General features: G+C 43.3%; 1 protein-coding gene across 1 annotated transcript; it reads right to left on the bottom strand.

The window, feature by feature from the left end:
- Positions 1 to 692: 692 nt before the first annotated feature.
- Positions 693 to 13860, bottom strand: LOC133474257 (tetraspanin-3-like). The gene is made up of 7 exons (XM_061765750.1): positions 13686 to 13860; positions 6798 to 6989; positions 6642 to 6716; positions 6388 to 6489; positions 5131 to 5283; positions 4950 to 5033; positions 693 to 4067 (listed from the first exon to the last, which is right to left on the bottom strand). The coding sequence occupies exons 1-7, from the start codon at positions 13746 to 13748 to the stop codon at positions 3975 to 3977; spliced, it is 762 nt and encodes a 253-aa protein (XP_061621734.1). The 5' UTR covers positions 13749 to 13860; the 3' UTR covers positions 693 to 3974.
- Between the last annotated feature and the right edge of the window lie 303 nt (positions 13861 to 14163).

Genomic DNA, 14163 nt, shown 5'->3' with positions numbered 1-14163 from the left:
GAAACAGTCAAATTGAAATGTATGACTTTATTTGTTTCCTGTTCAAAGATATACACAATTTTGTTGTTACCATTTTTTTTTTCCCCACAGGTCCAGCAAAATATTTTGGGTCCAACATATGTAACAGCTCCAAGAAAATGAAAACATCACAATTTCACATAAAAATAACTACATATAAAATAAGTCATTCCTACCAGTGGGCGTATAACTAACAAACTAAATAGCGGAAACACAAGGGTATGCTTAATATTTGTTACACACCCACTTCCAACACTGGGGATTCAACTGGCTCACACTTTATTTATTTATTTATATATATATATATATATATATATATATATATATATATATATATATTCACATATATATATATATATATACATATATATATATGTATATATATATATATATTCACATATATATATATATATACATATATATATATATATATATATATATATATATATATATTCACATATATATATATATACATATATATATATATATATATACATATATATATATATATATATATATATATATATATATATATTCACAGTGCCTCAACAGTGAAGTGGATTCTGAATTAAATTCACAGCATGAAAATAAAACAGTAAAAATAAAGTATCTGCTTCACTGCTAAATTTTCATTTTTTTGGGGTGGGGGGGTTAACAAAAACACAAAAAAAACATTTTTGTTATTTTTTTCCCCCCCAACCACAAAATGTCTCAAAAGCTCCAATCACTGTACAAAGTAGCACATAAGAAAAAAGATCCCACATACAGACTGCAGTGTTCTCACTCAAATTTAGTAGGATTTTGTACAACACGCTGCAATTATTAGTTTTGCATTGACTCCCATGTTACCAAGGTCTGCCTTAAGCACTTAAGTACTTTGAAAGTTGGTTTCTTATTTTTTTTTTTTTCTTAAAAACTTATGCATCTAACGTTGCACAAACTGCTGTCATTTGTGATGCCAACAAATCTCACAGGACTTCATCTCAACCAGCTTCAACACCATTTCCAAAAGAAGGACAAGCCTCAACAAGAGTTCTTAAGACAAGAACAAGGGATTTTTCGAAGCATGAGTGAAGATGCAGAGGCGGAAAAGATGATCAAGTCCAGGCAGCTGAGTCAACTGCTAACGTTAGCTAATAGTGCTAGTGGCTGTTTGACTGGCTAAGAATTGCACACGTTTTAGAAAAGTAGTGTTTTTTTGGGGGGGGGGATTCTTGTGTGTGGGATGTTATATTGGCTCTGTGGTGCCTCAGCAAACGTGAAATATGATACAATGTTCTAGACATTTTTCTAGAGAGGCCCTGAAATCAGGTCATTCGAAGTTATTCGAACTCATCTACATCACTACCTCTCCGTTCCTAAGCCAGTGCTGTCAACATAAACACGTGTGCTCTCACAAGTGGGTCTTCAACACAGAGGCAACCAATCAGGGGATAGGAGGCGGTCTTAGCCAGATATGGACACAACGGACACAAAACTGGGTCGAACAGAAGTAGCTATCAGAGAGGCCTTTTTTGGACAATCGTATGACACAACAAAGGTGCTTTTTGAAATTAAATTGACACTGTTATACGAAGTCCATGTTAGAGAGTCACTCTATGGAGGTGTAATAGCTCAAATATGGGACCTTTAATATTAATAAGAGTTCACTTGTTTTTACACTTGTATGACAATTTAAACATTTAATGATGGTGACAGTTCGACCCAGGAAAATATATAAATATAAAATATAACTTTAGCTATTCCACTCTACGGGATTTTGACTGCAGCACGTCTGCCATGGTTTAACCTTTGTGGAGTACGTCTGTCATGTTTGAAGTGTATTGGGAAGCTTCAATGAAAGAAAATTTAGGACATCTCTGCTGGCCTAAATACTATCAAAAGCACTGGCCTGCATTTACAGCCTAAATTCTAATACTTGTTCCATGAAATTATTCAAATGTATTCTAAACTGTGGTGGTTCGGCACAGCCTTGTCATATTTTGGTGGGCTCATTTCCTGCACCACACTGCTTGTAGTTTGTTTTATTGTTTCAGACTGGGCAGCTTCTGGAGGGATACTCATTCTTGCGCACCTGCAACCAATCCGCAATCAACTGGGTTTAAAGATCCTGCCGGATCAACGAACAGCAACAGCCAGATGACTTCCGCTTCCACAAGTGGTACTTCGGCCATCACGCCTGTTTCCTGTATAACCTTTTTGTCTGAGAATACCTGGTTTTGATTCCGTTTTTTCTCCACCAGTGCCAGTGCTGTGTCCCTCACCCAGCCTTCGCATTGTCTCCTCGAGTCTCTCTACTCCTCAACCGCCACAAGAATCCCCTCGGCCCTTGTGATCAGGTTTCCTGCCTAGCCCCAGCAACCCACCCAATTACCGTTCGCCCTGTGATTCTGTACACGTAATCTCCCCTGATATATTAAACAAAACATCCACTCTAACCATACGACTCCTGTTCGCTTTTGGGTCCACATCTGCAGCACTAGAGACGTCCGTAACATAAACAGTCCATTCTCTTAATTTTATAGCACTTTCTTGGCTGCAATGCTTCCAGTACGTGTATGTGGATATTAGATTGTTTTGTCCAATCAGATTGCAGCCTCTATGTGCTGTGTTGTCAAGCTAATCTGCCCAGGGCCTTCACAATCAGTGTTGCTGGCTGATGTGACTCAAACTATATTATCAATGAGACTGTTCCTTCAGCCAACCAGATTTAAAAATCTCCTTGCAGGGCCAGCAAGCTGTGAGTCAGTATTTCTCCACTCTCTGATCGGTTGGTCAGAATCAGAATTATCTTTATTTGCCAAGTATGTCCAAAAAACACACAAGGAATTTGTCTCCGGTAGTTGATAGTTGGAGCAAACCAAGTTAGACTAGCAAAACAAGTGTAGCTATCTGCACACATTAATGCATGTAATAATCAGCATGTCTGGTTAATATCATCATTCCATCCATATTTCCATCTTCTTCCGCTTTTCCAGGCTTGGGTCGCGGGGGCAGCAGTTTAGGCAGGGATGCCTAGACTTCCCTCTCTCCGGCCATTTTGTCCAACTCTTCTGGGGGAATTCCGAGGCGTTCCCAAGCCAACCGGGAGACATAGCCTCCCCAGCGGAATGTGCCCGGAACACCTCACTAGGGAGACGTCCAGGGGGGTATCCTAACCAGTTGCCCGAGCCACCTAATCCGGCTTCTCTCCATACAGAGGAGCAGCAGCTTGACTTTGAGCTTCTCACGAATGACCGAGCTTCTCCCCCATAGTTATCATCATGTGTTATGAAATTTTTTTATGGTTTTTTTTTTGTCATGTTATTAGATAAATATTGACCCTGGACTCCCCTAGATGATGCATGTGGCAGAGTTGTGTGCTATTAAATTGCGTTTTTTTTGTTTTTTTTAATAGTACTTATGGTTTCGATAACTGCAGTGTGATAGTGGTGATATTAAAAGGTGAATTAAGTTGGGTATGTCCCTACTGAAGGCCCAGGTTGCACAGACGCCAATGATTTAAAGCGCATTAATGCAGGGCTTTATGCGATTTCAACCAGGATGAAGACATTAACTTTTTGTTCAATTTCCTACTAAATTCTCATGAGTGCACATTGGCCCTACACACATTCAACCATAACGTAACACATAAGCACCCATTACATTTTATTTTTTTTATTTTTTTTTTGCCATTCTGTCTGAATGAGATCATTTCTATATTTCAAAGACAAAATAATACCGTTTGCCATTTTTTATATGCTGGCTTTTTAAAGCATATCAGTGTCGGGAAAAGAATATTAAAATAAATAAATACATGGTTCCTCATGTAGGGACCACGTCGCCAGTGTTTGCTACTTCATTGGATTGTGCAAGGTGTGCTTGAGCTTGTATACTTGAGTTTAAATATATAACTACTGTTGAAATCTACCGTGACGTGGTGACGCTCTCCTTCCGATGCCGGCCATGAGAGTTATTCAAGCGTAGCTGTTGGTAGTGACAAGCAGCTCGTACGCCGGGTCGTGACTCCGCCTACAGAGCACCACACAAGCACACAGCATGCCCAGCATCTGTAGACACACAGCGGCGGTTTGTACAACTTTGTGGTATACACATTTATACTTCGAAAAACCAGCTGTCACATGATTAAACAGATTTTGTAGAGTAAAACTATAGGTATATAAATCTAAGAAGAACTGTTAGGGCCACAAAAAAGTAATTAAATAATGGAATTACAAGACTAAAGGATACATTTTACTATAATAAAGTCAAAATCACAAGAAAAGATTTAAATTACCAGTGAATTTGTAATATTAAGACAATTACATTGTAACTTTTGGAGAATAAAGTCATAGTATGAGAAATACATTTTAATTTTATGAGAATTAAGTCCTATAATTACAAGGAAATAAAGAAAATCAACATTTTACATCCATAAAGTCAGAATTATAAAAGAAGCAGCCGTAATATTACAAAAACATATTTGTAATTTTACAAAAATAAAGTTGTAATATTACAAGAACAACAAATAAGAAAAAGCCAATAAAGTCAGAATATTAAAACAGTGCAATTTTACAAAAATAAAGTCCTGATAAGGAACATGTAAATTTGCACTAATAAAGATCTAATAACAAAAACGGGCATATAATAAAGTTGCAATATGATGAATTTTTTTTTACTTTATTAGAATATAGCTGGCATATTAAGAGCATGACAATCTAATTTAAGAGAAGTCTGAATTTGTTTGAATGAGGACTGTTAGGAATCAGTGAAATTGTCAATGTTTTGTGATTTGTTTTTCCCCTCCAAATTGTCACACTAGCACTGAACCACACAAGGTAGAACATACAATTAGTCATTTACAAAAGACAATATATACATTAAATAGTAGTAAAAAATTGCACACTATTTTGTTAAACCTAAATTAAGTTTTGTGACTTGTGTCTCCTCACCTGTATAGATGCAAAAGTTAACGCAGCCCAAATGACATACATCATGATCTCCTTTAACTTCTTCACAACCAGAGCTTCACAACCCTAAAACAACAAACAAAACAGGTAAGTTAAAACAAAATGAAGGCCAAAAAAAAATAAAAAATTGACAGACACACTGTTGTCATGCGTGTGTGTGCACCTCTTGGTAGAGGTATGCCGGTCGGGTGAGGGTGCCGGTGCAGTTGCTGATGTTGGGCTGGCAGCAGCTGATGGGAACGCTGTTGTTTTTGGACTCTCTGAACCAGTGAGTGTTCCTCCAGTCCGAGTAGTTGTGGATACCGCAGCAATGCAGCTAAATCAACAAACAGGAATTGTTTACACAGGTCAGTAGTGGAGTAAACAGGTACTAAGTGTAATAAGTTCATAACAGTTCATAGATGCCATTGTTCACATGTGGAAAATAAAGTGACCTACGAAATCCTGTTGAACTATGTCGCTAACCAAAACAGCAGCACCTAAGGAGCTACATCACAGTCTCTCAGATAATTTGAAGTGTGGAGACTTGCCTCATGTTGTGGATTTTGACATGCGGTCGCTCCACAATACTGGATGCATCCATATTTATATTCCAGGGAAATACCAGGCACATTAGTTCCGCCCCCGTCTGCCTCAGCTTTTTGGCCATAATTGGCATTTCATATTCTGTGAAACTCCAGTTTCAATTGACATATTGACAACTTTTGTAAATACTTCTGAGTGGCCCCTGGCCCACACCCCCTGGTTTGCTCTTTGCAAAGTCACCTATTTGCGGTATTTGTGCTCTTTTTTATAATTCCTCATAAATTCCACAAGTAGGCGCCAAAGGCCTAAAAAAGGAAATAACCCAGACTGCACTGAACGTATAGTAAATTGGTGTCAAGAAAGTATATTAAAGTGATACATCTTGACTGAGAGACAACCATCTCTATATGTCAGGTTGTTAGTGAAAGTTACAGAGAATGTACATGTGGCACTTCTGGTGCTTTTTTTCTAAATAAAACCATCTGTAAGCTATTTGTTTTTAAGGATCATGTAAAATGAGGTTGTAATGATTTTGAAGGATTTTGCTATCATAGTTTGTGGTATATTAACAGTTTAAACTAGTAATACATGCAATTATAAACAGCTTGGGGGGCATCAATTACTTCCCTTTTTTCACCATTGCTGGCAGGGTTCTGTCCCTATCCACCCGTGAATACTGGGGGCTTATTCTATTCAACATTTGTGTTTGTAGAGCTAAAGGTCCCCCTCCAACAGATGCCTAGCATTAACTCTTGAGTACAAAACTGAGTGACAATGTCAAGGTTTACTTTATTGTCAGTTACTATATACATACAGAGAGATTGAAATACCATTTCTCCACTGAGACTGTGACAAGAAATAATGAAGAGTATTTGTTATATTTTTTCCCCCTCACCTGCCTCTGCACATAATCGATAGCACGACTGGGAGCATCCGTGTTGGTGCCGTTGTACTCGTTGTAAACCTTCTGGATGGAGTGGTTCACCTCATCTTCCACCTGGAATACACAATTATTAATGTATCAGCCCGTCAGGATCTCATCACTTTTGAGAAGCATTTTTGGGGAAGGGTATTTGCGGATTTGCACTTTTTGCAGCAGTTTTTGTCAACTGTAGGGAGCAGCATTAAGACACCTATAAAGAAGCTTACTTTTGCTCTGTAGATGTAGCCCAGCACCACCACCACACACTCTGTTACAAAGACCAGGAGCAATATGGCAGCAAACTGAATAGAGGAAAAAAAAAGTTCATAAATAATCATGGTGTTTGTGCTCTTAACTGACATGGTGGACAGGTGCGCACTCACAGTGGCCAGGCCACAGGAGCTCTCACGTATGGTGGCGCAGCAGCCGATCAGGCCAATGACGAAGAGGAGCGTGCCCACGGCGATGATGACGATGGCTGGGATCAGAGTGTACACATCCTCAAAGAAGTGGTCGTAGTCATCGTAGGTGATGAACACGTATGCGCCAATGTAGCACAAAATGCCCGCCGCCGCCTTCACAAAAATATATATAGATGTTTAGTTCAACATATTCTCACTGTCAATTCATTATGCACACATAGGTTGCACTACACCACTCAGAGAAAGATTGAGCTGGTCCAATAATACATTTGATGTAAAAGGATAATTGGTATAATGCTAAAAACGTACAACAGGCACTAAATGTTTTCGTCAAAAAGTGGGCTCCACTCCTATAGACACCTGTTAAATTGCAGTTAATTGGCAGGTGCGTCATCTTGTTTGTCATTACGCGAAACAAAAGCCTCAACTCAAATAAATGCCTCACATGACATTACAGTAGACTAGATTACCTATATTATACATTATATTACAGTGGTGCCTTGACTTAAGAATGATTCGAGATACGAGTCGTCGCTTGGCTGATTTTTGTCTTGAGTTGCGAGCAAAAATTTGAGTTATGAGCGCTAGCAATGGTGGCTTTACAACTTTACGACAAGCAGCAGTTTGGCACATAGTAAGCAGTTCTTCAAAAAAAAGTTGCCAAGTGCTTGCTTCAATCTGTTATTGCCACTCCCAGTTGAGGTTTGTTGAACAACAACAACAAAAGAGAAATACACATCATGTATTTAACAAAAAACCCATTAACTTTCTTACAAACGTCCATCCATCCATCCATCCATTTTCTGAGCCGCTTATCATCACAAGGGTCGCGGGAGTGCTGGAGCCTATCCCAGCTATCAACGGGCAGGAGGCGGGGTACACCCTGAACTGGTTGCCAGCCAATCGCAAGGCACATATAAACAAACAACCATTCACACTCACATACACACCTACGGGCAATTTAGAGTCTTCAATTAACTTCCCATGCATGTTTTTTGGGATGTGGGAGGAAACCGGAGTGCCCGCAGGCACGGGGAGAACATGCAAACTCCACACAGGCAGGGCCGGGGATTGAACCCCGGTCCTCAGAACTGTGAGGCAGACGCTCTAACCAGTCGCCGTGCCGCCCTTACAAAAGTCCTAAAGCTTAATACTAACACACAATGCAAAACACCGTAGACAGACGAATGAAATTAGCAGAAATGTTGCAATTATAAACCTTTAAACAACTTATATTTGAACACGAGCAGTAGCGCCACATGCAGACAGAGCATAGAACAATACTCACCGCCATATATTCTTTATCCTTTGCGAAAAATTACTAATAGTATTGCAGATTATTTGTGAAGGTATTCTTCTGTGTTTCATCATCAAATCTATGTGTAGTATGTCTGTATGTCTTATACTGCCCCCAGGGGGCCAAGGCGTGTACATCAGAATTAGTAGCACAACGCCAAATGAATGGTCATGATGCAAACTGTTTAATTAATGATATCTTATTTGTGTTATTACTGTGTGTTTTGAAAAAGTACAATACGGTAGCGTGCCATTTTTCTTGTTAAAAACATTACATTTGTTGCTGGTGTTTTTTGGGGCGCTGGAATGTGTTATTGTCGTTTTCATTCATTTTAATGGGAAAAAGATTTGAGATACAAGTGTTTTGAGTTCGTGGTCAATCGTGGTCACGGATCGAAGTCAACTAGTAAGTCAAGGCACCACTGTATATATTTCATGATACTGTTAAATTATCACAATATATACAGGTTTAATAATAATTTTTATAATTATGATCATTATTTGTTGTAAATATATATATATATATATATCCATCCATCCATCCATTCTCTGAGCCGCTTATCCTCACAAGGGTCGCGGGAGTGCTGGAGCCTATCCCAGCTATCATCGGGCAGGAGGCAGGGTACACCCTAAACTGGTTGCCAGCCAGTCGCAGGGCACATATCTATCTATCTATCTGTCTATCTGTCTGTCTATCTATATATCTATCTATATATCTATATATATATATATATATATATATATATATATATATCTCCATCCATCCATCCATTCTCTACCGCTTATCCGGGTCGGGTCGCGGGGGCAGTAGCTTCAGCAGGGACGCCCAGACTACCCTCTCCCCAGCCACTTCATCCAGCTCTTCCGGGGGGATCCCAAGGCGTTCCCAGGCCAGCCGAAGGATGTAGTCTCTCCAGCGCGTCCTGGGTCGTCCCCGGGGTCTCCTCCCGGTGGGACATGCCCGGAACACCTCACCAGGGAGGCGTCCGGGAGGCATCCGAATCAGATGCCCCAGCCACCTCATCTGGCTCCTCGCAATTCGGAGGAGTAGCGGCTCTACTCTGAGATCCTCCCGGATGACCGAGCTTCTCACCCTATCTCTAAGGGAGAGCCCGGACACCCTGCGGAGGAAACTCATTTCGGCCGCTTGTATCCGGGATCTTGTTCTTTCGGTCACGCCACAGCTCATGACCATAGGTGAGGGTAGGAATGAAGATCGACCGGTAAATTGAGAGCTTCGCCTTTCGGCTTAGCTCTTTCTTTACCACAACGGACCGATACAAAGTCCGCATCACTGCAGACGCTGCACCGATCCGCCTGTCGATCTCCCGTTCCATTCTTCCCTCACTCGTGAACAAGACCCCAAGATACTTGAATTCCTCCACTTGGGGCAGGATCTCATCCCCGACCTGGAGATGGCATGCCACCCTTTCCCGACTGAGGACCATGGTCTCAGATTTGGAGGTGCTGATTCTCATCCCAGCCGCTTCACACTCGGCTGCGAACTGCTCCAATGAGAGTTGGAGGTCACGGCTTGATGAAGCCAACAGAACCACATCATCTGCAAAAAGCAGAGATGCAATGCTGAGGCCACCAAACCGGACCCCCTCTACGCCTCGGCTGCGCCTAGAAATTCTGTCCATAAAAGTTATGAACAGAATCGGCGACAAAGGGCAGCCTTGGCGGAGTCCAACCCTCACCGGGAACGAGTCCGACTTACTGCCGGATATGCGGACCAAACTCTGACTCCGGTCGTACAGGGACCGAACAGCCCGTATCAGGGGGTTCGGTACCCCATACTCCCGAAGCACTCTCCACAGGACTCCCCGAGGGACACGGTCGAACGCCTTCTCCAAGTCCACAAAACACATGTAGACTGGTTGGGCGAACTCCCATGCACCCTCGAGGACCCTGCCGAGGGTGTAGAGCTGGTCCACTGTTCCACGGCCAGGACGAAAACCACACTGCTCCTCCTGAATCTGAGATTCGACTTCCCGACGGACCCTCCTCTCCAGCACCCCTGAATAGACCTTACCAGGGAGGCTGAGCAGTGTGATCCCCCTGTAGTTGGAACACACCCTCCGGTCCCCCTTCTTAAAAAGGGGGACCACCACCCCAGTCTACCAATCCAGAGGCACTGTCCCCGATGTCCACGCGATGTTGCAGAGGCGTGTCAACCAGGACAGCCCCACAACATCCAGAGCCTTTAGGAACTCCGGGCGAATCTCATCCACCCCCGGGGCCCTGCCACCGAGGAGCTTTTTAACTACCTCGGTGACCTCAAACCCAGAGATAGGAGAGCCCACCTCAGAGAACCCACACTCTGCTTCCCCATGGGAAGGCGTGTCGGTGGAATTGAGGAGGTCTTCGAAGTATTCTCCCCACCGACTCACAACGTCCCGAGTCGAGGTCAGCAGCGCCCCATCCCCACTATACACAGTGTTGGTGGTGCACTGCTTTCCTCTCCTGAGACGTCGGATGGTGGACCAGAATTTCCTCGAAGCCGTCCAGAAGTCTTTCTCCATGGCCTCACCGAACTCCTCCCATGCCCGGGTTTTTGCTTCAGCGACCACCAGAGCTGCATTCCGCTTGGCCAGCCGGTACCCATCAGCTGCCTCAGGAGTCCCACAGGTCAAAAAGGCCCGATAGGACTCCTTCAGCTTGACGGCATCCCTCACCGTTGGTGTCCACCAACGGGTTCGGGGATTGCCGCCACGACAGGCACCGACCACCTTACGGCCACAGCTCCGGTCGGCCGCCTCAGCAATGGAGGCGCGGAACATGGTCCACTCGGACTCGATGTCCCCCGCCTCCCCCGGAACATGAGCAAAGTTCTGTCGGAGGTGGGAGTTGAAACTCCTTCTGACAGGGGATTCTGCCAGACGTTCCCAGCAGACCCTCACAATACGTTTGGGCCTGCCACGTCGGACCGGCATCTTCCCCCACCATCGGAGCCAACTCACCACCAGGTGGTGATCAGTTGACAGCTCCGCCCCTCTCTTCACCCGAGTGTCCAAGACATGCGGCCGCAAGTCCGATGACACGACCACAAAGTCGATCATCGAACTGCGACCTAGGGTGTCCTGGTGCCAAGTGCACGTGTGGACACCCTTATGCTTGAACATGGTGTTCGTTATGGACAATCCGTGACGAGCACAGAAGTCCAATAACAGAACACCGCTCGGGTTCTGATCGGGGGGGCCGTTCCTCCCAATCGCGCCCTTCCAGGTCTCACTGTCATTGCCCACGTGAGCATTGAAGTCCCCCAACAGAACAATGGAGTCCCCAGCGGGAGCGCTCTCCAGCACCCCCTCCAAGGACTCCAAAAAGGGTGGGTACTCTGAACTACTGTTTGGTGCATAGGCACAAACAACAGTCAGGACCCGTCCCCCCACCCGAAGGCGGAGGGAGGCTACCCTCTCGTCCACCGGGGTGAACCCCAACGTACAGGCGCCGAGCCGGGGGGCAATAAGTATACCCACACCTGCTCGGCGCCTCTCACCATGGGCAACTCCAGAGTGGAAGAGAGTCCAACCCCTCTCGAGAGGACTGGTACCAGAGCCCCAGGTGTGTGTGGAGGCGAGTCCGACTATATCGAGTCGGAACTTCTCGACCTCACACACCAGCTCGGGCTCCTTCCCTGCCAGAGAGGTGACATTCCACGTCCCTAGAGCCAGCTTCTGTAGCCGGGGATCGGATCGCCAAGGTCCCCGCCTTCGGCCACCGCCCAGCTCACACTGCACCCGACCCCTATGGCCCCTCCCACAGGTGGTGAGCCCATGGGAAGGGGGACCCACGTTACCCTTTCGGGCTGTGCCCGGCCGGGCCCCATGGGTGCAGGCCCGGCCACCAGGCGCTCGCCTTCGAGCCCCACCACCAGGCCTGGCTCCAGTGGGGGGCCCCGGTGGCCCACGTCCGGGCAAGGGAAAACGAAGTCCATTGTTTGTCGTCATCATTAGGGGTCTTTGAGCCGTGCTTTGTCTGGTCCCTCACCTAGGACCTGTTTGTCATGGGTGACCCTGCCAGGGGCATAAAGCCCCAGACAACTTAGCTCCTAGGATCACTGGGACACACAAACCCCTCCACCACGACAAGGTGACGGCTCAAGGAGGATATATATATATTTTATATATATATATAAAATTGTATTCTGTTTTTATTAATGTTTAACACAACGTCCCAACTTCATTGGAATTGGGGTTGTAATTCATGTGTCACACTATTAACATTATTTCCGGCAGCAGTTTAACTGAGTTAAAAGTTTCTGCATGCGTGTCATCATCTGGAAATTTGTTCATAAAATAACTTTAAAATTTGTACCCCAGTTAGCATTAGGGATTTAAATTTGAATTATCATTCCTACTGCATTGAGTGGAATGTGTTGTCTTGAAGGGCAGAACGATACACAGACTGACGCAGTGTTGCAAGCTTAGCAACTTAGTATTCAGACGCTTTTTGCAACTAGCAATTTTTTCTTGGATAGATAGATAGATAGATAGGATGTTCATTTTGTAGGCTTAATATAATATAATGTATTTATTTTTGCATACATATAAAAATAAATAAATATAATGCTGGCGTTGGGCCGAAACCTCCTATGTCTAAAATTAGTCAATTTAATATTTTTTCATCAATCAATACTACTGGTCAATCCCCATGTAGGCATGTTATTTTTTACAAATTATTGACGAATCTTAAGTGTTGAAAATGGCTTGTTCTCTTTGGAGATGCAATGTTCCTGGTTCAACAAAAATGGCACTTTCCTCAAAAGTGATGGTTTTGGAGATGCGAGGATTCCCCCTACGCCAGTGATTTGTATAACATCATTAAAAACATATTTGTACAGTTCCCCTTACAGTTGAGTATTTCAATTCCTTCAACCACGATTTGATTAAAATAAATAAACATTCCTCACAAAAACAAATCTCTAACCTTTATAGTGTTAATGATTATATATTTATGTATTCATATCAATTCGGTTTCAATATATTCATACATCCTTGTCAATTTCGTTCCATGTCCTCATTCCTGTAGTACATACCATTACTGTACACATATTTCCATCATTGAGAGAAAAACAAAACAAAAAAAGTACGGCGTTATACGACAGCTCGAGGCCGCGGCGTGGCCGAAGAATACTTACTGTTTTCCCTTTAAATTATACTGTTAAATGACCTCTGTTGCCCTTGAACTAAGTATTGTTAAGATTATAAACGTAGACTGGATGTTATTAGTCCGTGCAGATGGCCAGTGAGTCTTATTATGGGATGTAGCATCATGCTACCTTTAGCAGAACAGCAGGTCAACAGCTGCCACGTTACGTCAGGTCGGCGCCCAACGCACTTTGCGGCCAGACTCCCGTTGTTGGCGAGATTACGTACTATTACATTACGGATTATTTTGCCAAATAATAACCTAAAATGCGGCTCGTCCACTAAACTAATGTGAGAACGCGCATCACTGTCGCAGTGCGCTAGCTTGCTAATAACATCGGTCCGTCCTCCCTCAAGCTTGATGCTGCACCGCGAGTCAATAGTGCTCAAATTTGCTTACCCAAAAAATGAGATTAAGGAAAACCAAGACGGTTTTGGATGACGTAATCCCGCATTGGCCCATCTTTCACTCGATACAAATATTAATATAAATCGATGTTGTCTCTGCTTGAGACAAAAAGAAAGCGATGCACCTGCTGCACTTCTTTTCTGTTGTGATAATAAAATGGCTTCGATGGACCCGCCCCACTATGCGGATTCTCAAGGGATGGACCAATGAAAACGTGGCAGAGGGAGAAACAATGGTCACGTGGAATGGATGTCACACCAGAAAGCACAAGCATTTATTGGTAGTTGGAATATAACATTTATGGATCATTTTGTGAAAGATTATTTATTTATTTATTTAAAAGTAAAGACTTATTAAGAGCAATATGATTTTAGCTCACTTCATAAGTACTACAAATCCTTGATTTAAAATAGAGAAAATATGAAATTAATGCAATTTAATTTATCTGTTTAAGATATCACCAATGTAT

The sequence above is a fragment of the Phyllopteryx taeniolatus genome, chromosome 2, assembly GCF_024500385.1.
Source record: "Phyllopteryx taeniolatus isolate TA_2022b chromosome 2, UOR_Ptae_1.2, whole genome shotgun sequence".
Taxonomy (NCBI): Eukaryota; Metazoa; Chordata; class Actinopteri; order Syngnathiformes; family Syngnathidae; genus Phyllopteryx; species Phyllopteryx taeniolatus.
The sequence above is the reverse complement of the archived record's forward strand: the minus strand, read 5'-3'. Positions and strand labels throughout refer to the sequence as shown.